This window comes from Podarcis raffonei, chromosome 1, assembly GCF_027172205.1.
Source record: "Podarcis raffonei isolate rPodRaf1 chromosome 1, rPodRaf1.pri, whole genome shotgun sequence".
NCBI lineage: Eukaryota > Metazoa > Chordata > Lepidosauria > Squamata > Lacertidae > Podarcis > Podarcis raffonei.
This window is the reverse complement of record NC_070602.1, coordinates 83,791,955-83,816,439: the sequence shown is the minus strand read 5'-3', so window position 1 is coordinate 83,816,439 and position 24,485 is coordinate 83,791,955. Positions and strand designations below refer to the sequence as shown.

Below are 24,485 nucleotides of genomic sequence, written 5' to 3'. Positions count from 1 at the left end.
AGATCACAAGATGACATTTAAGGCTTCAGCCTCTTGCATCATTATGCATCTCTTTATTTATTTCTCTCATAATATTTATATACCACTTGATGGAGGTTTTTCTACAAAGCAGTGACATAACAAAGTGCATTTTTAAAAAATCTAGAAAAATGGCAAAAACTTTAAAATCAGATTTGGTTCGTGACATCTTTGCTATGCCCTTCTGACAGAATGTATGAGCTATAGAATAGAATGATTTCTGTAGAATGCGGAGGGAGATAACTTGCAACTTCAGTTTGCTTACACATGCTTATTGTGAGGACAAACAAATTATGGGGCTAAAAAAATCCAGCACATGAAATGCTAGCTCGCTATTTAGGTAAGAAGTTAAATGGAGAGTCCTGCCCTGTGCAAAAAAAATTACAGGTTAATCGTTACTGGTTTTATGTAACATCAGCTCAGAAGGCTCTGTCCTTACCTTGTCTTTACTCCTGTAAACACAAACACACTTTTCTAAAATTGAATGACTGAAAAAAGCCATATTTACAACATAAAACAATGTCTTGCCTGCACCCAACAAATGATACAAAGCTACTACAGCTTGCTTACATCAGCCCATGCGACCCACACATCTCCTCTATCATAGGATCTCCCCAAAACAGAGATGCTCCAATGCTGAATCCCATTAACTGAGTATTACAAATGTGTGGGACAATATAATATTGCATCACCTAGTGCTCCTTTCCAGGTTTGGGACATACATTTATACAAAAGGAAGCACGAGCAAGCCATAAATCACACGTCCAAACAGGTTCCAGGGGGCAAGTGTGCAAGAGGCAAATCCGGGAGGGGGCGGACCTCTTATTCTACTGTACGCAGCAAAAGCAACAAAGTCTTGTAACACAAGACATTTATTGTCTTGAAGGCACAAAACACCTTGCAGGGGGGAACGGTAGGAGCACAGCTGAATTCAAGCAGGCATGCTGTCTCCCAAGTCCTGACATCGACACCCCTAACATAACAGTGTGTGGGAGAAGGAGACGTGGTTAGGTGTCTGGGAAAGGTTACCCACCACAAAGACTCCCTTTCGAGATTCCACTTCCAGGTGCGCTGCTGGGAATGGGACAGTTCCAAAATCTTGTAAGAGGCAGATTCACACGCACACGCAAACTCCTAACTTTGCCTTCTCCTCAGCCCCATCGCTCCCGCGCCTTGCCCGTCAGCAACCTTGGCTCGGATCTGGGGGGCAGCCGAGAATCTTAACTTCTCTTCTCAGTGGGCCAACGCCAACCCCCTGGCTGTCAGCCTCGGAGAAGGTGGGGGGGCGGCAATAAGGAACTGCAAGCCTTCCCCTCTCTTAATTCCCCCCTCGGTGTTCCTCACCGCCACAACATCCGTTCGCTCTTATAAGAACCCCGCCTGCTTGGGGTGGCAGATGCCTGCGACATCGCCACCTCCCCCTCCCCACCTCCTCCTTCTCCAGCAGCCCGAGCCTGGTACCACCTGCCCGACTCCATCCCTCGCCGTGCGCTCCAGGTGCCAAGCGGCGTCTCTCCCTGGTCAGACTCACCTGCCTGGGGCACCAGCAGCACAGAGCGCGGGGCGGCGGCGAGACAGAGACCCGCGGGGGCCCGGGTGGTCCTGGGAGCGCTGAGCGGAGCCGCCCTGCCAGCCGGCGATATAAATAACATTATCTGGTTGAGCAGGGACATTCCTGCCCAGGGACAGCTCTGCTGCCCGGCCCAGATAGCCCTGCTCCCTCCGGGGAGGGAACAGAGGGGGGGAGGCGGGCGGGCGGGCGGGGGAGTAGGCGCTTGCCCTGCAATGCAGCACAGCGGCCCCCCCAGGCCAGCGCCAGCAGCGGCACCTGGCGATGCCCAGCACAGCAGCCGCCGCCGCCGCCGGTACCTGCCTCTTGCTGCTGTTGCCCAGAGGCTGAGAGGGAGTCCTTCTCCGTTCCTCCCCAAAACCCCCCACCCTCACGCGCTCCCCTAAGGCGGGGCGCCCGGTGTAAGGCGAGTGTGTGTGAGGTCGCTTTCTCCTCAGGCACAGCAGCCCTTGCACGAGGCGCTCTAGGGAGAAGGAGGAGCAGGGAAAGCGCCGCGCGCGCTCCAGACCGCAGGAGCCACAAGCAAAGGCAGAAAGAGGCGGCGGGGGGGGGGGCACAAGTGGGAAAAGGCGCCAGAATCTCCTCGCTCTCTCGAGGCGCGAGCGTGAACGCCAAGCTGTGAGGGAGATCTGCCACAGGCAGGCTGGCAGCATGCTGCTCCGGCGAGGCGGGAGTCGCCTGGGATACCCCGGGCAAATGACTGGAAGGGAGGGAGGGAAGGAAGCCGGCCTTGGCTCCTCCCGCCTCTTGCAAAAACGCGCGCCGCACCGTTAGGCGACTGACGGTGTGTTGGCTCCCCCCTTCGCCTGCCCCACCACGCGCGGCTAAACGGCCAGCTAGGGCGCTGGCTGGGGCCGTGTCCACGGCTGCTGGGTGGCCGTATGCCAGGAAAACAGCCTCACTGGTTAAAAATTGGCAGTTTTCCTCACGCACACGCGCCCCGCCCGCGCGGCTGTATCTCTGCTTCCCGCTTTTTTTCCTCAGCGAGTGGAAAATAGGAAGTTTACAGGTTCCAAGCCCCGCGCGCGCCCCCGGTGGGCTTTTGTGTGCGTTTTCGTGCTGCCCACCGAACAAGTCTCGAGAGGAGCTTCTTCTTTCCTTCACTTGCAGCAGAAATCCCAAGTCACGGCGATCGATCAAGCTGCGCTTCAGATTGCTAGCTCTGCTGCCCTCAACAATCTGTTCCGCATCAGAACCAAAGCGCGGCAGGCAATAGAGGAAGCAAGAGCTGGATCCCCAACGGCCCCTGCTGCTGTACCACGGCCGCAGCAGCATTTTTCTACGCGGCGAAACTACCAGGGAAAGGCACGCCGAGGACTGAAACGCTCCTTACAGACGCAACACGCGAGACAAGGATTTATGCAAGCGGAGGGAGGCGATTGACTCACACCTCGTAAGAGCTGCAGAGACGCTCGCGGGCATCGGACGAAGGCTGAATCCGCTTTTCAGGTCCCGGCTGCAGCAGGATTGTTGCAATGCAAACTCCTGCTTCTCCCAAGTCAACAAATCCCGTTCGCCAAAAGAAAGTTGCTTGTGTGGCAGACGGTCACCATTGACACAAACATGGTTTGCTCCCATTAATGTCCTGTCGCTAAGACATGCTTAGAGGAGGTTTTGCATGCAGGAATTAACGTTCTTGATAGCTTTAGACGTTTTTAAAAAGTAATAAACAAAATTTAAGGAATTTATGTGCATAACAGAAATACTGGAATATTTTAAATGGAAACCACTGGGGCATCTTGACGCCTATTCAGGACCAACAAGCAGAGGAAAAGTCTAGAAGGAGTGGGCTGAAGATAGACAGGGATCTACCAGAACTCTGAGTGATTTGTAGAGGATCAGCAAGGATTCTGACTCCTAGTTGTTTAAGAATAAATAACACAAGCAAAAAAATATCTCCCTTGCTCTCATCTAGATTAGGCTACTAATATGAAGAAAGCTTGGAGATGGGGTACAAGAACTAGGTTTTTACAGGGGTTTTAGGATTTACTCAGATGTGTCCTGCTCTTCAATCCTAAGGGTATGTTGTCCCACACTCAATACTATTTTGCACTTGGCTCCAGTGCAAAGATATTGTCAAGGCTGAAGTCTGCCTGCTGGTGGTCGAGAACAACATCTTCTAAAGAACATAAGAAAAGCCTCCTGGATCAGGCTAAAGTCCCATTTTTTTCACAGCTGCTTTTCTGGTGCTTATGGGAAGCCTGGAAACAGGCCATGGGCACAACAGCACCCCACTCCCATTTGCAATTACAGTGGTACCTCGCAAGACGAAATTAATTCGTTCTGCGAGTTTTTTCGCCTTGCGAATTTTTCGTCTTGCGAAGCACGGATTCCCTGGGTATTCACGGTTTTAAGAAAAAGGAAACAAACTCGCAAGACATTTTCGTCTTGCGAAGCAAGCCCATAGGGAAATTCGTCTTGCGAAGCAACTCAAAAAACGAAAAACACTTTCGTCTTGCGAGTTTTTCGTCTTACGAGGCATTCGTCTTGCAAGGTACCACTGTACCAGCAATTGGTAATCAGAAGGATACAACCTCAGATTCTGGAAGCAATACACAGCAATAATAATAATAATAGTATTTATACCCTACCTTTCCCCCAGGCAGAAGTCAAGATGTCTTACAGAGAAAAACAAGAATTGCTAAAAACAAAAAATTCTAAACAATTAAACATTAACAGAATTAAAACTATATACATATATAAAATCTGTTCAAAACATACAAATAATTATGATAAAAACAGCACAACACCAGCCCTTTCATTAAAAGCAGTCGATTTCCTAAATCTCGTTGGAGCAAGGAGGTCTTCACCTGCCAGTGGAAGGACAACAAGGAGGGAGCCAGTCAAATTTTTAAGAGAAGGGGTTCCACAATCTGGGAGCAGCCACCAAGAAGGCCCTTCCCTCTGTCCCCACAAATGCCTAGTAACCATTTGGATTCCTTCCAGTCGGGATTCAGGCCTCATCATGGGACTGAAACTGTCTTGGTCGCACTGGTTGATGATCTCCGGCGGGCTAGGGACAAAGGTGAGAGCTGTTTCCTAGTTCTGCTGGATCTCTCAGCGGCGTTTGATACCATCGACCATAACATCCTTCTGGACCATCTTGAGGGGCTGGGAGCTGGGGGCCCTGTCATACAGTGGTTCCGCTCCTTCCTCCTGGGCCGTGTTCAGAAAGTGGTGGGGGGGATGAGTGTTCAGACCCCTGGGCTCTCACTTGTGGGGTGCCTCAGGGTTCTGTCCTCTCCCCCATGCTTTTCAACATTTACATGCAGCCGCTGGGAGAGATCATCAGGAGGTTTGGGCTGGGTGTTCATCAGTATGATACCCAGCTCTACCTCTCGTTTAAATCAGAACCAGTGAAGGCGGTGAAGGTCCTGTGTGAGTGTCTGGAGGCGGTTGGAGGATGGATGGCGGCTAACAGATTGAGGTTGAATCCTGACAAGACAGAAGTACTGTTTTTGGGGGACAGGAGGCGGGCAGGTGTGGAGGATTCCCTGGTCCTGAATGGGGTAACTGTGCCCCTGAAGGACCAGGTGCGCAGCCTGGGAGTCATTTTGGACTCACAGCTGTCCATGGAGGCACAGGTCAAATCTGTGTCCAGGGCAGCTGCTTACCAGCTCCATCTGGTACGTAGGCTTTGTCACTCCCAATGTAAGGTATTATTATACTCCTGGGTCTTGAGCAGGATGGGAATCCAACAGAAGCAATGTTTTAGACCTCAAAACATTCTCAGCATTCCATCTGCATTTTGTAGGTTTATTAACCAATTTTAGGGTGTAATAATAATAGCTATTTTAAAATTATTACAAAAAATTAATGCCCCAGCCTGATCACATTTAGTCAAACATTCTATTTCTGACTGAAATAGTTGCCCAGGAGCAAGAAAAATCTGAATCAGTTTCTAATTTATTGAGGATAAGCTGCTATGGGGGCTTTGGAATTAGGTCACTGGCAACTTACAGGCATTTACAAATATACAATATAGTCTGAGCATAGGTCAAGATTGACATCTTAAGAACACAACATGCGCTTCAAAAACTTATGCAGCTCCAATCTAGCTCTTTAGCCCTCTGTCTCTCCAAATCTATTGTCCACCCTGCCCCTTGCTTACACCAATCACACCCCATCCCCATGGGTGAAGTGGAAAAGAGGCTTCCTTCTTTCCAGACTCAGAACAGGCTAGGGCTATTGACCAGCCATCTTTATAACAAAAGAGTTACTTGCCTGGGTCATTAACACAATCTCCAGCAGTCTGCCTGGTTTAATCAGTTTAAAAGTCTTACAATGACAGAACCATGGAGTTGAAAGGGAAACCCCAGGAGATCATTTAGCTCAAGCTTCAATCCATTAACACTATTTGTAATCACTCCATAATTTCCTCATTAAATCCTATGCAGCATTTTCTTTGCTTCAGTCATTTAGGTCATAAAAAAGAAAAAAGTGTACAGTGCTCATATTGCCCCAATTCAGATTCAAACTTGTCTCATTTCTACTAATGTCTCATTTTTGTTTGTTACACTGTCCATTTGTTCTCTCTTAATGCAGGATTATCTTGTATCATAGAGAATCATCCATTCACAGATGACTGTCCGTCCTTCCATTCTTAGTTTTATAGGACCTTAAATAGACTTCCCAAGACTAGAGTCAGCCACCACTGGTCAAGATCATATAGGCAGCATCTTAGTATCTTGCAGCCAAAGTAGTCCCATCTGTGTTCCTATCTACACCAGTGTCCAGGGCATGAGCTTGTGGACTGTGTGAGTAACTTGCCCCACAAGATCAATCAAGAGGAGGCACATCTTTATCTAGCAACCAGCAATCTCATAACACCAAAATATTTTCTTTCAGATTAGTACAACAGTGCAATTGAGGCAAAAAAGTCATACACTATATATTTGCAATAAGTAGACAATAGATCTTGATAAGGAACTATGAATAGATTCAGGTAGGTAGCCATGTTGGTCTGACACCATCAAAATAAATTAAAAAATTGTCCAGTAGCACCTTATACCCAGAACAAACTTAGTTGGTCTCTAAGGTGCTACTGGACAGTTTGTTTGTTTGTTTGTTTGTTTGTTTGTTTGTTTGAACTATGATTAGATACTCCTCTTCAGAATATTTGTAGTTGTGGTCTATAGGCACTGATTCTAAACCCAGTGCTACCTTTATTAGCATTCTAGAATTGAAAACATACAAAATCATGGACAAATAAGCTTGTGGATAGGATAAATCAGGGCGGTTCAATGATTGCACCCCCCAAGACCTTTCTGGCAGTACTCTGGCAACACTTGACGCCCTTGGGCTGCCTTCCGAAAGCTGGTTAAGTGAGGCTCTGGGCTTTGGGAAGGAGGTGTGAGGCCTCTGACAGGGTCCCAGAGTCCTCTCTCCTCCTTCCCAAAGCCTAATTGGCTCTTTTCCTGTTTTGGGAAGAAGGTACCGGTATGTGGGCTCTAATAGGGACGCGGGTGGCGCTGTGGGTTAAACCACAGAGCCTAGGACTTGCCGATCAGAAGGTCGGCGGTTCGAATCCCCGCGACGGGGTGAGCTCCCGTTGCTTGGTCCCTGCTCCTGCCAATCTAGCAGTTCGAAAGCACGTCAAAATGCAAGTAGATAAATAGGTACCGCTCCAGCGGGAAGGTAAACGGCATTTCCATGCGCTGCTCTGGTTCACCAAAAGTGGCTTAGTCATGATGGCCACATGACCCGGAAGCTGTACGACAGCTCCCTCGGCCAATAAAGCGAGATGAGCGCCGCAACCCCAGAGTCGGTCACTACTGGACCTAATGGTCAGGGGTCCCTTTACCTTTATGAGGGCTCTAGGACCCTGCCAGAGCCTTGTGCCTCCTTCCCCAAGCCTGGTGCCTGGCTGGCTTAGCTGACTTTGGGAAGGCAATGCTATGGCTGATGTGGGGGTGTCCATTTTTAGCCTCATCATGTGACAAGGCAGTGTGTGGCCCGTGGGTGGGTTCCGTGTCAAAGTACTCTTGCAGCCCACTTAGTATGCCCTGGGATAAATAGTGGCAAGAGCTTTCATTAGCTAGCTATCTATTTTAGACCTGTAGAACTGTGTGAGCTATTTGGTGAATGACACCCACTCCAGTATAGTGTTATAAGAATTTTAAGGTCTTAGATATACTGTATAATAAATGTTCATAAATGTACCAAGCAAACCCGTACATAAATATATAAACCACATGTCTGAAGCAGCACAGGAAGACAATCCTGAAACCATTTTAACTCCCAAACTGACCAAATGTTTAAGTAATTACCATCTCAAAGGAATGGCCAGACTACCAGAAAAGGCAATCAGATAAGGCATTATCAGATAACCTGGCAGACAGGAAAAACAACAACATTCAAATTTCTGTTGTAGACCGCCTTTTCTGTGATGTAGGTATAATGTACCTGTGGGGTGGTCTTGGGCTACACCCCTTCTGTGATGTATGTAAGATGTTTCTGGGGTGGTCCTGGACTCCAGGGCGGGCAATTTAAAATGTCTATATAAGGACTTGCGCGCATGGCTCAGGATCCTCCTCCTCTCTCCTGCATGTTGGGGGGCACCCTGTTGCAACAGTTAATAAAGATCAGGCTTACTAGCTGTTTTGCTTCTCATTATTCTCTGGTTGGTCTCGATGTTATTTTCTCCTACCGATAGAGAAACTACAAAAGGACTCTATATGGGCTCTTGGGAAAGGGAAAAGGAGCAGTGTTTTTTCTCATAACAATAGCAAGGACCTTCATAATGGGACAGCCATTTACACCTGGTGTTTAATTGGGGGGTGTTCCTGTTTATTAGGAGAAGCAAAATCTATGGTTGTTTTATTTGTTATTATATGTGTATCCTCCTCCCCTTCAAGCAAATTCCCAGGGCAGTTGATCCACTTGTTGGAAGACGGTTTGAGCCTTTGGGTGCAATCCTGTACTCCATTAACTGGAAGTTAACCCCACTAAACTTAGTAGAGGGCTTAATTCTGAGTAGACACGATAGGCTTGCACTACTAGACTCACACTTTTTTCCTTTAGAGTAAAAAAAACCAAACCGTTGCACAGCTGCACTTGCTCTCAGGTAGAACTTATTTTTGTTAATAGCCGGAGCAGATGGTTGAAGGTAACAAAATATGGTAAGGCTGGAGATAGCTTGTAACACTTACTTAAGTTAGTTATAATATTTGTACTCTGTCCTTACTTTGTAAAAGGAGCTGATTATATTGTACTTCTGGCTGCTCTGTAAACTGAAGGAGCTATGGGAGCTGTAGTGAGCTGAGAGGCTGCTCCAGATGTTTTTAATCAATTTAAACATATAACTTGTATGACTTATGATTTGCTGCTGCACAGTAACAAGGGGTGGAAACAGGCTATTTACTAATATTGATGTCTCTGTCCTCTTCTATATAGCCTGGAGTCAAAAGCACAAAATGTCAGAAATGCTTCAAATATGACATTTAGTATAGCTTTTTTTCTTGAAGATATATTTCAGAACAGCACCGCAGAATGACTCAAAAACAATTTGCCGAGCCCTAAGGAAGCACAAACATTTTCAATTAAATAATGGACAGAATGGGAAAGGGTATACTTTGTCAAAACTTCTTTCATTTTTATAATGAAAAGAGGGCTACAGTTCTGTGCACTCTTACTTTGAGATAAGTCTCATTAAACAATAATTGCAATCTGAATCATGTCTCTTCAGAAGAAGTAAGTAGGACTTAATTCAATTGGGTTTACTTCCAGGTAAATGAGATTAAGATTGCAACCTTAAAGATAAAGGGACCCCTGACCATTAGGTCCAGTCGCGGACGAGACTGGGGTGGTGGCGCTCATCTTGGTTTATTGGCCGAGGGAGCCAGCATACAGCTTCCAGGTCATGGGGCCAGCATGACGAAGTCGCTTCTGGCGAACCAGAGCAGTGGTACCTATTTATCTACTTGCACTTCATGCTTTCAAACTGCTAGGTTGGTAGGAGCAGGGACCAAGCAACGGGAGCTCACCCCGTTGCGAGGATTCGAACCACCAACCTTCTGATTGGGAAGCCCTAGGCTCTGTGGTTTAACCCACAACGCGACCTGCGTCCCTCAATGCACAGTGAAGTTAAATGAAACAATGTTGATTTAAACAGATTTATATGGCAATATTAAAGTCAGTCAAGAGGCTATCCTCAAACGTTTTCTTCAGCAACAGTCCCACTGACTTAAATTGGTTTATTCTAGGGCTACATATGCACCATACCTTTAAAGCACTTTCTCTTCCCCCACCTCCAAATAATCTTGGGCCCTGTAGTTGCTGGGAAGTGTAGCTCTGTGAAGGGTAAACTACAATTCCCAGGATTCTGAGTGTGGGTATGTGCTTGGGAAATAGTTATTTTTATTTCCTGTAATTAATTTTTTTGTACTTCTAGCTGTGATCCTACTCTTTAATTTCTGGTGCTTTTCTTTATTGTAATATTAATAAATAGCTTACCATGAACCTTTGAGTTTGAAGAAACAGGCCTGCTGTCATGGCATGTCATTCTAACCATATCTGTGTTAATTTAAATCGAACAAGATCACATTAAATCCATATATTTTGATTTAACTTGAATGAGAACATGAATCCATGCATTCAAGATCTAACTGCAGGAATCTAGAGTGTCTTGCCATCTCTCCCTGCCCCCCCCCCCATCCTCACAGTTTTGGGACCAGCTCACAACTTGAAATAGATTACCATTAGTGCATCCTTCCATTTTAAGAGGTGTGGATATGGAAGATAAAAGCCTCAAAATTTAGGTGATGTGCAGAGAGCCTATGTCCACCAGATTAGTCCACAATATGTTGCACATCTGACGACTGGGCCCCAGTGCTGATGGGAATGTTAGACTGCCTTGTTCTGTTCTATCATGTCACTTTCTGCATTATTCACTCATAGATAGCAAATCCTTCAGGAAAACAAATGAGCTACTACATAATTATCAAAATAATTTAATGTGAGCTAAAGGATAGAATTGCCCCTAAGAAATAACTACTGTGACCAACCAACCTCAAACCCAAGCATTTGGAAGCCTAAAATCTCAGCATTTTTATTTGCTTGACTTGTTTTTGCTTAATTAACATCTGGCAGTGAATGTCTATTAGCCAAACTCTGTGAAACTCATCAGCAGACAACAGCTCTGGCTGAAGCACTGCAATTGCTCCAGGAAACTCCACTTAAACTAACACTCAAACAATGTGTGGGAGAAAGGTAATTAAAAGCAGGGGTGGGGGAAACTGGGAATAAGATAGTAGGTTTTCAGAAGAAGAGCACAAAGTTAACCACCTTCATTTTTTCAGTATTGGTATTTATGAAACAGACATTTTGTAATACAAACCTGAAAAGCTAACCGAGGCAGGTGTTAAATTTTATTATGCTTGGATTATGTTTCCCTGGAAGTAAGACCTGTGCAGTAGGTCTACTACAGGGGTGGGAACATCCAGCCCAGGGCTAAACTTGGCCCACCAGAAGTCCCAATTTGGCTCATGAGGTAATTTTCTGTGGGATAACATTTGCTTGATGCAACCTCATATTAAGTTCCCATAAATAAATTGGAATGATTTCTCAATAAATCTAATCTACCCCTAAATAAGTCCAGATGAATGCTCAATGGATATATGATTTGAAAGCGACCTTAGTTTGTAAGCCTGATGACAGGGACATTCTCTAGCTCTCTCTTTTAAATTAATTAAAGCCAATTTGAGAGACAATAATTGTCTAAAAGTTGAGGTAAAAATATGATAAATAGAAAATATGTAAATGATAAGCAGGCTACCAGACCATGGATTCTCCTGAATCTCCTCTGAGCCTGGTAATGTTGCTTGGGTATTGGGAGTGTGCATGGAGACAAATGCCTCATAAAACGTGTCTGATTACAGTGGTTGGAGAGTTAGGGAGCTAGCCTTTGATGCTTGCAGTATGATGAGTTGGAGTGCTGGGAGCGCCCCTTCTTTTGCCTTGGGATCACATTGTTTAAGAGGCTGTGGAAGAGGGTAATGGGAGCATGTTACCCATATTCTTCTGGTCGGGATTAAACTTTTATATCCTACTTCCCAGATCTGTACTTTATCCTTTTCTGAGCCAGGGCCACATTGACCCAGTTATAAATTTATGGTGTACATAGTTGGGGTGTTTTTTTGGGGGGGGGGGCGGGACAGATACAGCTAGTGGACCATAGGTTAGCCACTCCTGGTCTATCATATGGAGCAAACCCCACAGCTGCGGCTGCCATTGTGTATCCTGGCCTCTCCTATTGGCTGCTTGTCAAAGAGTGCTTTGCTTCCTGTGTGGGACTTGAATACTTGTCCCAGGGAGGTCTCTTTGCAGGCATCCCATCCAGGAATCTCTGTGGATGCTGTTTTGTGCACCTTCTTCTGTATTCTCTTTGTGGTTTGTTTGCAAAACAGTGGCCATGTGTGGAGCGTTAAGGGGATTTGAACCCGTGTGTAGGGAATGTCTGGGGACTGGCAGTTGTAGGGTCATTGAAGGCTGTGCACCAGGGTTGATAAAGTGGGGTACTGTGGCATCGCACCATCTTGTGTGTTGTGATTCTGGGGTGTGCACTGGAGGCATGTTTCCAACCCCCCTGTGAATGAATAGGCTATATGTAGTGTCACTGGCACAGTCCCAAAGTATTATTATTACCCATTTGTCTTGTTTTTATGTGCTTGTTCTTTGAAGTACAGTGGTACCTCGGGTTACAGATGCTTCAGGTTACAGACTCCGCTAACCCAGAAATAGTGCCTCGGGTTAAGAACAGTTTCAGGTTAAGAACGGACCTCCAGAACGAATTAAGTTCTTAACCCGAGGTACCACTGTATGTACATTGTATGTATATTTACATGTTTTGTGGGTCTTATTGCTAGTTGTGTATATTATATAGGGGCCGCACTGCATATGGTACTGCAGTGTTAGCCAACATGGTACACACCAGATTACCGTATGTTGGACTCCCCTTCCCACTAGCCCTGACCATCACAGCCAGTGGTCAGGGACGATGGAAACTGTAGTCTCAACATCTGAAGAGCACTATGTTGGCTACCCCTGTTGTACTGTATCCTTGGGGGGGGGGGGGTCGCAAAACTATCCTCTTCTATTCATTCATCACAGAGTTCAGTGGGACTTTTTCTGAGGTAAATGCATAGGATTGCTGTCTCACAGTCCGTGTTAAGTCTGAACTGGATAGAATGAATGAACTGATACATTCTCGTTCAGCAGTTTAGTGCTGGACTGGAGCCAACTTTCTGAAGACTTTTTATTTTTTTTAAAGACATGGTGACTTAAACGTATCAGCAACAGACCGTCCGTGGGATGTTAGTTATCTAGACGTTGCCATTTGCTGATGTCAGTTTTGTGACTGAAAGCCTCCTCCAGTTCCCTTTTTACAGAAGAGGGAAAACACCGAGGCGCGCGCCGTGTTTACCTATGAGAAATACGTAACCCTTGGGCGAGTGAGTTATTTTATCTGCAGCAGTACATATAGGTCCCATTTTTTTTTTAAGGAATATTTATTAAATTTTCCAATTTTTTAAACAAACAAACAAACAAAACAAACAGAAACATTAAACACAGGCATAAAATTCATAAACCATACTTTTAAATAACAAATTTCTCAGACCTCCTCATACTTCTCCTTCTTGTATCCCAATTAAGATTATTTGTTCAGCAAATCCTTCATTTAAAGCATTACAGCTTATAACATTACCTTATTTTTCAAACCCTTTCTTTTCCCCATCTATGTTCTTATATATTATTGCAGCTAGAAACCTCTCAATTTCAATCCAACACCCTCCAACTTTCTTAAATTTTACAATGTTTCTGTAAATAGTCCTTAAATTTTTTCCAATCTTCTTCAGCCGACTCTTCTCCCTGGTCACGGATTCTGCTCGTCATTTCTGCCAGTCCCATACAGTCGATCATTTTCATCTGCCATTCTTCCAGAGTGGGTAGATCTTGTGTCTTCCAATACTTTGCGATGAGTATCCTTGCTGCTGTTGTAGCATACATAAAAAAAGTTCTGTCCTTCTTTGGCACCACTTGGCCGACCATGCCCAAGAGAAAGGCCTCTGGTTTCTTCAAGAAGGTATATTTAAATACCCTTTTCAATTCATTATATATCATTTCCCAGAAAGCCTTAATCTTTGGGCACGTCCACCAAAGGTGAAAGAATGTACCTTCAGTCTCTTTACATTTCCAACATTTATTATCGGGCAAATGATAGATTTTTGCAAGCTTGACATATAGGTCCCATTTAAGCTCCATTATATATATTTTTCTCGAGTTAGGAGCGCATAGTAAAGAAAACATAGTCCGCAAAAAGGCTGAGCGGCGCAAGGGAAAATCTATCTATCTATCTATCTATCTATCTATCTATCTATCTATCTATCTATCTATCTATCTGTCTATCTATCTATCTATCTGGGTCTGCTGTTAAGACGCCACCTTCGCACCGCCGCTAGGCACCGCAGAACGTTCCGCGCCCGAAAGATGACCTCATCTCCTCCTCAGCTCCGCGTACCTGCAAACCCCTCCTCCCCGCCCACAGCCCAGACTCCCCCTTCCAAGGCAGAGAGGAACGTTCGGAGTCGGGTCGAGGAAGTCTCGTTTGTTTCCTTCTTGTCTCTCGCGTGGAGTGTGACGTCAGGGGACGCGCGGAACCAGGAAGCAGCTGCAGAGGCGACATGTGCGGGGGCTGCGTGAAGACCGAGTACCCGTCGCGGGTAAGGGGCGGGCAGCAGGCGCCCTCTCCTTAATGGCGCCTCTCTCCGCAGGTTCACGAGAATGACCCGCCCCCAGCTTGCTCCAGATCAGCTTGGCACCCGCCACTCTATAGGCTGCCATGAAGCCATCGGGTGTCCAGTTTCTTCCTTTATTGGCTTAATATAAGGCGGGCCTCGCCTCTGGGCCCGTCGGAAGTGCTGCTCCGTTAGATCTGGGCAGCTACACTCCACTCTCGCACGCGGGGGTTTAGCGGGGGCTTCCAGGTCAAAAGTGACTTGCAGCCGACAGTCCTAACCTCTACCCACTTCTTACAAAGTCAGGCCTGTTTCTCGCCCCCCTCCTCGGTGCTGCACTGTTCCCACCCAGTGTCTTCACCTTGGTAATGATTTGTTCACTTTTAATTGGGACATCCGATGCCCCAGGCAGCTGCGGAAAGTCAGATTCAGAGTAGGTGGGTGGGATTGCGTTGAGAACGACTAACCATATTCGTGCAGAATACTGAATGATGGTATTTTGGGTGGTGGCTGCACCCCAGTTTTCTGCAGGAAGGGTACAACCCTAGGTTAGCCTTTTCAGCCGTGTGCCATCACCCCAGCCACAGGGCCAGTGGTCATGGATGATGGAAATTGTAGTTCAAAATGTCTGGAGAGTGCCAGTTTGAGAGAGCCTGGTTTAGAACATTTGAAATTCCAGAAAAGCCTCACCGCTGAACTCAGTAAGTGTCAAGAGTTGCGGTTTACAGGTGACAGAGTGGTTTTAGGTTAAGGTTACCAGATTTTTTTCAATGAATTTTTTCCCTACTAAATAGATGGATTTTGTCAGGGGAGTGATTTGTAAATCCGGGGACTGTCCCCGGGAAACGGGGACGTCTGGTAACCTTATTTTAGGTTATAATCTATGACTATATTTACATATATTATGTTAGGATAATTGAGAATATGTGTGTAAAGTAATTCAGTATTACTAGCCCCATATGGTCTGTGTGGATGGCTGGAGGGAAACAGACAGACATTGGCACTGAAAGACAGTGGCTTGCCTGAGACCACTAAATGTTTGTAGTTAGCCTAAAACTAGAACTGGAGAGGCCCAGTCATTGCTATTAACAACTTTTACATCGTCTGTTAGAGCAAAACTAGATTTTACACCTAGTATATAAATTGTGTCTGTTAAGTTTCCACCTTCATTGCTAATAGCTAATAGCAACGAAGGGATTTATATATGGGAATCTGTGTAGCCCTGAATCAAATCACCCCATTGCTGATTTTTTAAAAAGAAAAAAGCATTTTGTTCTAGTTGCAGAACTCCCATGTATTGCATAATTTGAAAATTAAATGAAGCTGTTATAAGAAGAGAGCATTGGTTTCACAATAATAATTTTGTTCTTCTTGTTAGGGTAACACCTGCTTGGAGAACGGGTCCTATTTGATGAACTACGTGGGTTGCATTGAATGTAAAAAAAAGGATTTCGTGTTGATAGCAAACAAGGTAGCAGAAGATGATGATGGAGAGGAAATTATCACTTATGATCGTAAGGAGGCTGAACTTTTACCAACTGTACAGACGTGCTCAGGGCTTAAGAGGCTCATTCCCAGAAGCCTGTGTGTTGAAAGCTGAATATGTTCAGAAGAAGCACTTTTTTTGATGGTTACATTTTCAAATAGGTGGTAGTGATCCACTGTGACATGGTGCTCTCCAGGATACTTTTTGCAGCTGATGGAGGTAGTCATTTTCAGTTGTAAGCGTAACCACATGACCAGATTCTCTCGGAATTGTGGTTGCTACTGAAAGAAAACCTATGTTCCCATTTCTTTCTATCTGGCTCTTAGGGAAATCTGTCTCTTGCAGTGCCATTCTGGCTACCAGCCCTCCTCTTATTTATTTCCTATAGCTTCCAAGAATAGTTTCTATCCCCATCTCTTTCACCATGCTTGAAAGCTGCTTATTTATTTTATTTCTTTATTGAATTTATATACTGCCCTATACTCACATGTCTTAGGACGATTCACAGAATAAAAATCAAAATATAAAACCACAAAATACATAATCAAAATAAAAACAACAACAACCCAAGAACTCCCCCCCTTCAGTGAAATTGCTTGGAAATGTAATGCATGCAACTTTGGGTGATGATTGAATGAATGAACCAGTATTTCTCTTGTGTTGCCTGGCTAGTGCCACTCTTTAGAAACCAAATCAGCCATCTTCAATTCATGTAGAGATGTAAATTTTTCCAAATAAAGTTGTCGTAAATTTGTGATGGCAGTGAAAGATTTAAGTTGCGATTAGATTAATTACCTAAATGCAAAGGCTGTAAAAAGCTTCCATGTTCAGCAGCTGTGGCAGTGAAAAGAAACTTGTTCTTTTGGAACATCATTCTAAGATTGGATGTATCTTCCTGGATTTTGCCACTTGGCTATTCAAACAATTTTAAATGAGCAACCAAGTGTCAAACTGCGCTGCTTCCCCCTCCAACTTCTCTGTACACCTCTATTGTTCCTACTCCCGTTTTTCGTAGCTTCTGCTGCTACAATGGCTGTTTCTAGCTGGAAGGGCGTTATAGTAGCTACATATGTGCAGCTTCTCTCCTGTCAGTTTGGACAATGGTAGTGATAGAAAAAGCAAAGTGTACATAGTATGAGAAAGCATAAATAATGGCTGTGCACCCCCAAATGCTTATGTGTGTGGGTGAATATCTTTTTGAAACAAGGGATTGATTCAGAGCATGAGCATGATTGGGGCCTAAGTGGTCCTGCTATCCAGGCTAATGATCTTTTCTAAATCCATTGGTTTTCCTTTCAGATGTATGTAAGAACTGTCACCATGTGATAGCCAGGCACGAATATACTTTCAGTGTAGTGGACGATTACCAGGTAAAACGCTTGTGACATTCATTAGTCTCCTGTAACTTTTTTGCTTGTTTTTGTGTTAAGCTTCTGTGTCACTAAGATGCAAGAAGTATTGGGATCCAAGGTTGCAGTCCTGTGCGTACATATCTGGGAATATGCCTCATTGAACATACCAGGATGTATTTTGAATACATAAGCACAGAATTGTGTTGTGTATAGTTGTAATATAAAATTTCCAACTCTTTGGGTGGGGGGGAATCTAAAGACCATGTGTGATATGCCTGATATGCTTCTGGGTTGTACTAGCTGCAGAATATGTTGCAGCTGCTACACTGCTTACAGTTATTCATTCTCTCTGTGTGGGTTTTAACAGTCTTTCATTTAAGAAATATGTCAAGGCACTATGAGGTCCATATCAAATGACAGACTATCCAACAGATACTACCAAACTTCTTTGTCAGTTACCGTATGTTTTGCATGGGGGGTGGATGTTGCTTTGCTCATAGCCTCTAATATAAAGATAGCTCTTAATGTTTTACATCATGTTCAGTGGTGATAAGTGCTATTGTCCACATCCCCTCTTATAGCTGTATTTTTTTCCTTTTTGTCTTTTGTTTGCTTATGTAAACAATGTGTTTTCAAAATGGGTGCTGATGGCAGATGGCATAATTGCTTACATTCGGCATGATGTGCATAGCAGTATTTAGCATCTAATACAGACTGTTGCTTTTTAGAATCTCTGCTTTCATTATATATGCAGACATGCAAGTTTCTAGCCCTCAACCAGTTGAAAGAAAAGCAAGGGGGTAAAGTAGAAGGTTTTTTTCCTGTGCTGGCCCAGGCCCACTCTGCACCCACTCGCCCATACTGAAAGCCAGGCTTTAGAAGAGTTGGTCAGCTTCTGAGCTGTATGTTCCTGAGTGCAACTTCCCAGACCGAACGCAATGTTGTATCTCTGTCTCCCTCTGCTGGGTGGATATTGGATCTTTGTTAACATTCTCTCAGATAATTCATTAGTCCTTATGACTCATGCACAATTGGTAGTGCTTATTAAATTTTCAACTGGATGGTTACACAACCCAGTACTACTCCTGGGTCGCTACCCGTACATGCTGCTCCCAGTGACAGCCACCACAGTTTCCATTATAATAAAATCCTCTCACATAGGCATATTTCTCTCTTTTTCTTAAATGCAGTCACCAAAAGTAGATGATAAAAAGATATGATCAGAAGTGGTAAGGGTGGGCATAGTGGGGAGGATGCAGATTAAAGAGCACTGATTGTAAAGAGTCTTGGAAGATCTGGTGGGTCCCATAAGGAGCTTCCATTGTGGCTCCTTGCTTTAAGTGAAAAGTCTTGGGTTCAGTTTCTGCAGTTATTCTGCATTGCCATGTCTATGTGCTCTCCATGGTTAAAAAACAAATAATAGAACTGTGGGTCAAGAACTGTTGAATTCTGAACTCTAGTTCTTGCAACAGTTAAGCAAATATGCATATACCATATTTTTCGCTCTATAAGACGCACCAGACCATAAGGCACACCTAGATTTTGGAGGAGGAAAACAAGGAAAAAAATATTCTGAATCCCAGAAGCCAGAACAGCAAGAGGGATCTGGCTTTTGGGATAGCCTCTGGCTGTCCTGGCTTCTGGGATAGCCGCGCCAAGCCTCTTCAGGGCAGCGGGATGAAGGCTCCCCCTGCCCAAAGAGGCTGTGCGTGGCTAAGGCAGAAGCCAGGACAGCAAGCGGGATTGCTGCACAGCGATCCCAATTGCTGCCCTGGTTTATGGAATAGCCGTGCGCAGCCTCTCCTGGGCAGCAGGATGAAGGCTCCCCCTGCCCGGAAGAGGCTGCACACGGCTAAGGCAGAAGCCAGGAGAGGCGGTTCGCTGAAGGGGCGCTGCGTACCTCTCCCTCTCTGTGTAGCGCCCCTTAAGTGAAGCGGGAGGAGGAACAGAAGGAGCCCCTTCTGTTTCTCCTCCGGTTTCGCAGGACAGGTGCGTCGCTGAAGGGTGCTGCACAGTTCTCCCTCTCTGCGGAGCGCCCCTTCAACAAAGCAGAAGGAGGAACAGAAGGAGCCCCTCTCTGCGCAGCGCCCCTTCAGCGAAGCGGGAAGAGGAACAGAAGGAGCCCCTTCTGTTCCTCCTCCCGCTTTGCAGGACAGGCTCGTCGCTGAAGGGGCGCTTCGCAGTTCTCCCTCTCTGCGCAGCGCCCTTCGCTCCATAAGACGCACTCACATTTCCCTTTGCTTTTTAGGAGGAAAAAAGTGTGTCTTATGGAGCAAAAAATACGGTGCTTGCTTTTTTGTATACTTGGGTCTCTGGTATAATTCTGAGAAGGGACAGGGAAATATAGAAGCCTGCTTTTTTGTCTACTCTCCCCCTATTCTGGCATTGCCTGCAAATTTTAGAGATTGTATTTGTGACCATAAGGAGAAGAAACAACAGGTTGAAAAAAAATGAGATCTGAGGTTTTTCGGATGCGAAAGACTACACCCAGTACTTCATTTTCATAGTGTCGCGCTGGTTCTGAGCAGCTGGAATTGTACAGGCATGTCTTCACAATAATAAAAAAAGAAGAAGTATTGGCTCATGTAGAAGCAAGTTCTAACAAACATGGCTTCAGTATGATGTGACATGGGCAAACTGCACATTAAAGGTCTTGGTTTGTAAAACAGCAGCATTCTTTGATGACCTGGAGACTTTCTATTGTAGTTTTCAACTAGGTAGATGCTAGATTAGCCTGATGGGGCCTGGCCCGTGTTATGGGCAGCAAGTGTTTTCTCTCACTCTCCCAATGTATGTTTTGTCTCTTGTTCTAGGAATACACCATGCTGTGCATGCTCTGTGGCAGGGCAGAAGATTCTATCAGTGTCTTGCCAGACGATCCTCATCTGATGACTCCATTGTTCTGAGCCTCTTGTTTTTAGCCGATTGTATCATGTTAATTTTGTAACAGCAAGTTATGAAACATGGATTGGGGGGGGGATCCTGTTCAGTCCATGCAGAGTCAAGTGATATAACCCTCCTCCATGTTTTTAAGTTACAAGCTGCTTACCTCCTCTCCACTATAGGTACATACTGCTTCCTAAACTTGTAGGTGATAAAGAAGCCAATTTCCTCTGTGCTGGCTTTAGGGCTTAATTTTTAAGACCCATTGTCAGCTGGCTTTGGTAGGAGAAACAAAAATAATAATTCTGAGAGGGGTTGTTCTGCAGTTGGCTTCATGCAGAAGTGATAACATCATCTGAGAGATAATAGAAATTAATCCTCAGCAGGAAAGAAGGTTGCTGGGCAAGGACTGCCCAGATTATTTCCTTTTCAGTGTCAGGAAAAGTCTTTTGTCAGTGTTACATATTTAGTAAATTGGCTCAAGTATGGGAGGTGTTGGGTTCCTTTGGCCTTTCTGATGTTGCTGTACTACAACTCCCATTATCTCTGGCCATTGGCCATGCTAGATGGAGCTGATGGGAGTTGAGCTACAACTCCCATTATCTCTGGCCATTGGCCATGCTAGATGGGGCTGATGGGAGTTGTAGCTCAACAACATTTGGAGGGCCAAAGGTTCCCCACACTTAATACCTGAAGCGTGTTAGTGTGTTAGTTTAACAATTACAGTTCTGTCCTAAGTCAGTACCAGCCTGTGGTCCTTGTCTAGTTCTACCTGGCTTTGGTTGGGTTGTGAAATTAGGCGGGGAGTGGGGAGGATCTGGTGTGAGGCTGAGTAAAATGTGAAGTTGCTCTTCAGGAACAAAGCCAAGTGCTGTAACTTTTCAGCCACTGCTTCTGATAATTCTTGAGTATCAGCCTCTGGATTGCCCATTTTGGAAGTGTAATATACTATATATTTTGGACAGTTGTTTTGTTCGCTATGCGTTTTGACATTGAAGATACCAAAACCAAATTTTGCATGGTGGTTTCTGAGATCAAGGAGCAGGTTTTTGTCTATGTTTGAAAACTATTGGATGCCACTTTGAATCACGATAGTGGACTGAGCCTTTCAGAACTCTGCTGAGTTTAACCACTGATTTCAAAGCAAGCAACTCTGGGGACAAAACTGCTAGTGCTTAATGAGATGGGTCTTTGGTGTGATCCAGCAAGACGGTTCTTGCATTTGGAATTAAAGCTTTCTTTAAACCCATGGTGTTGGAACTATTTCTTTCCTAAATGGCTAACCGGACCCACTAGAAAATCACAAGGGTACACTGACAAGCTTCATGGTGAAAATAAAGCATATTTTAGCCATCTTGTTGGACATCATAGTAGGTGCAATACAGCTTATGCTTCTGTCCTATTGAAATAAATGAGGCAAATGAGCCTGGGCTGCACCCATTGTGTGGGATTGAACCTTGTGCTATTAGGATTATCCCATCAGCACAAGCATTTTTTGCTTGCCAGATCAAACAATCCCCTCTCTTCTTTCCCTGTGTACTGTTCTGGTGGTTCTCCCAACCTCACAGTCCTGATTTTGGGGAAGGGAGGTGTAGAAGCCTTGTTGTGCTAGCAGGACTTCTTGTGCTGGCTCCTGCAAGCGCAACTTTTTAAAAAATCTGCCCCATTTTTTAATAAAGTGTTACACTAGCCAGCACTTCTTTTAGCAGAATTGCACATTGCTCTCCTTGCTCTGAAGGAAACCCTCTGTTCTTGCCACTTAGTGTTTGTTTCTTGGACTTGTATTGATTTTAATTCCTGGAAGGCCTGACTAAATGGAGTCTGTAATGAGCTTCATAGATTTATTTATATTTTAGACTAAAAGGGGGGAGGGGTCTAACAGGACATGACTCATTAGATGTCTGTTTCTTTCCTCTTGCACTTTAAGCACTTCAGGGGAAAGTCTTTGTATTGCCGCCAGTCAAAAATGTGGTAGCGGCGGGTCGCAGTCTCCTCATTCCTGCTGAAGGACTTGCCATGAAATATGGTGCTGTAAATACAGTAAACAGGCCTTGATATTGTGAAGTGCACGAAGAAAACTACAGCAGCCACCTCATTCAATCAACAGTGTAAGGGATGCATTGGAAATAATGACCCTGCAAAGAACAGGGGCTGTGTTGATGTGCAAAACGCCCATCCTTTCTTTGTGGTCCACAGCATGCTTTTATTATTGCTTTTTATGGTTCTACAATACCTGAAGAGCGTAGGCTCTCCCAGGGTCATACAGGTGGACAGCGGCAGGACATGGCAAGCGTTGAATATCCCTCTTCATCCATCTGGCAATGTGACTCCCGTTAAGAGCAGGCCTTGCTTTGAATGGAAGTCACGTCGCATTGTACAGCTGACCCAGTTTGCAAAAGCTGGCCTTGTTCCATACAGCATATTAAGATACCTGCAGAAAGCTGTATCGTGACCGGGGGGGGGGCATCTCTACTTTGTTCTATCATTCCTTTTGCTCTCTCTAGTCAAAACTTTGCTAATGTGTCTCTTCGTGAGGGTGAAAGGACAGCCACTGGAGCTGCATTAGGCTCCCCATGATCTTTAAGAGAAGTTTACTGAATAAGCGGGGCATGCATATAGAGACTGGGAATGTAGTTTGTGATGTGGCAAGCCCAGGTGAAGGGAAGGAGGGCTTATCATTTAAAATGATCATAATGAATCTCAGCAATTAAATCTCCTGTGCATCTCTGGCATACATCAGACTAGCCTCCCTTAAGCAAAAGGCATTTTGTCAAGACATACATTTCCTAACTCAGACGTCTCCTTTTGCACCTGCTTCGTGCCCTCTCATTCACCTTGACAGTTTTTGGAGTCATTTGGCACCCCACAATTCTGCTTTACCTTTGTGGCCAGCTCTCCCTGGCTGGTTGGACAGAGTGCCAGCGACGGGGAGTGCTGCAGTCTGCCACTGACAGATGAAAGCGGGTGGTGGTGGTGGAGGAGGAATGATAAACAGAACTGCAGACATTTCATCCGCCTGCAGAATTCATGAGACCAGGTCAGCTTTTCTGCAGTGGGTGCCAGGTGCATGCCCCTCAAACCTAAATCCCAGATTGGGGCATTTTGCATTTTATTTGCCCTAGGTTAAACAAAGAGTAAACTATGATATAAATTCTTTTATGAGATGGAAGAGGCTTCTGGATGTTTCCTGAGATGTGCATAAGAGTATGGTAAAGAGTAGAGCAGGTTCCAATGAGTTGGATGTGAGCAGGAAAAGCATATAAAGAAAAATAGCGACATAAATGGCTCACCTGAGTTCAGCTGGCAAGACAAAAGCAGAAGCAGGAGGTTTGGTACCACTGAAAGCGATATAATCAGAAGTGGAGGTGGTAGATTCCATAAAATTAGAATCTTAATTGCCTGATTTTTCTCTGGATTAGGAAGAGCTTCTGCCACTTGCATTGAGTATCAGAACATAAGAAGAGCTTTCTGGATCGAGTCTAGCCTTCTGATCTCACAGTGCCAACCAGATGCTTATGGAAAGCCCGTAAGCAGGAGCTGAGCACCAGAGTACTCTCCTCTCCTGCGGTTTCCAGCAACTGGTATTATGATTTACTTTGCTTAGTAGCAAAGCCCAATTTATTTGCGCTGCACTAGCAATATGTGTTAACAAAGCTGGGCATTTTAATACTTCCTGCATGGAGCTGGGGCAGCATGTAAATTTTCTAACTAAGTATAGTCCCAATATCTTAAGACAAAGGGGCCTGATAGAATACTGCAAGTCATATTTGTTAAGTCTATACTTTCACGGGGGGAATGAATTGTAGCAGGGAATGCTTTTACCTAGCAGAGTTTAGGGTCATTTTTCAAGCCTCGTTGAATGGTTGGCGCCTTTGGGGGATGTGGAAGGACAGAAATATTAAGCTAATAAATGGCCCCCGGTGATTCGGCCTGGTCTTGTACACATACTGCTTTGTTTAATGCCACGATTTATGGGAAATGGGAATAAAAAGGACATCGAAGGCCAGAAATAGGAAACAGACGAGGTTTTTGGCTTTTTCAGCCTAGGAAGCAAAAGCAACCATTTTAAAGGTGTGTGATAAGAAAACAAGGGGGGATTCGTCAACTCATTTATTGGACTCATGAAACAAGGAGTGCCCAGCAAGCAAGGGCCAGGGGATCAGCACCTTTACACCTTTCGGGCCCCCTCCGTTGAGCTTTAGGAGGGCACCGTCACTCAGTAAAAGTCTGATGTTGGCTCTGTCAGGAGCTAGGAGGAAGCACCTGATACACTCAGAAAGAAGGTGAGGGAGTAGGGGCATGGGTTTTTTTCTACAGGTGGGCAGGGAGGAGATACCCATGATCACAGCGCAGTGAACGTCAAGCCATTCTTATGACCCGCCTTGCTCCATCAAGACACTTAGAATAATCCAGTGGTGGCTGGTGCCCATTGGGGCCAGTAA

General features: G+C 45.0%; 2 protein-coding genes across 6 annotated transcripts in view; one reads left to right on the top strand and one right to left on the bottom strand.

The window, feature by feature from the left end:
* SPTB (spectrin beta, erythrocytic) overlaps nt 1-1,751 on the bottom strand; it is a 108,899-nt gene extending 107,148 nt beyond the window's left edge. For 3 of the 5 annotated variants that reach the window (XM_053400290.1, XM_053400283.1, XM_053400339.1), the window contains exon 1: nt 1,550-1,751. The gene's annotated coding sequence lies outside the window, so the exon portion shown is untranslated. Of the gene's footprint in view, nt 1-1,051; nt 1,351-1,549 lie in introns of those variants that run through there. The other 2 variants (XM_053400300.1, XM_053400310.1) reach the window with 1 other exon arrangement.
* Nucleotides 1,752-14,165: 12,414 nt separating this feature from the next.
* Nucleotides 14,166-20,622, top strand: CHURC1 (churchill domain containing 1). Its single transcript, XM_053400255.1, has 4 exons — nt 14,166-14,307; nt 15,701-15,836; nt 17,108-17,178; nt 19,974-20,622. Exons 1-4 carry the CDS (start codon nt 14,269-14,271, stop codon nt 20,064-20,066), a joined length of 339 nt encoding a protein of 112 aa, XP_053256230.1. The 5' UTR covers nt 14,166-14,268; the 3' UTR covers nt 20,067-20,622.
* The last annotated feature ends 3,863 nt before the right edge of the window (nt 20,623-24,485 follow it).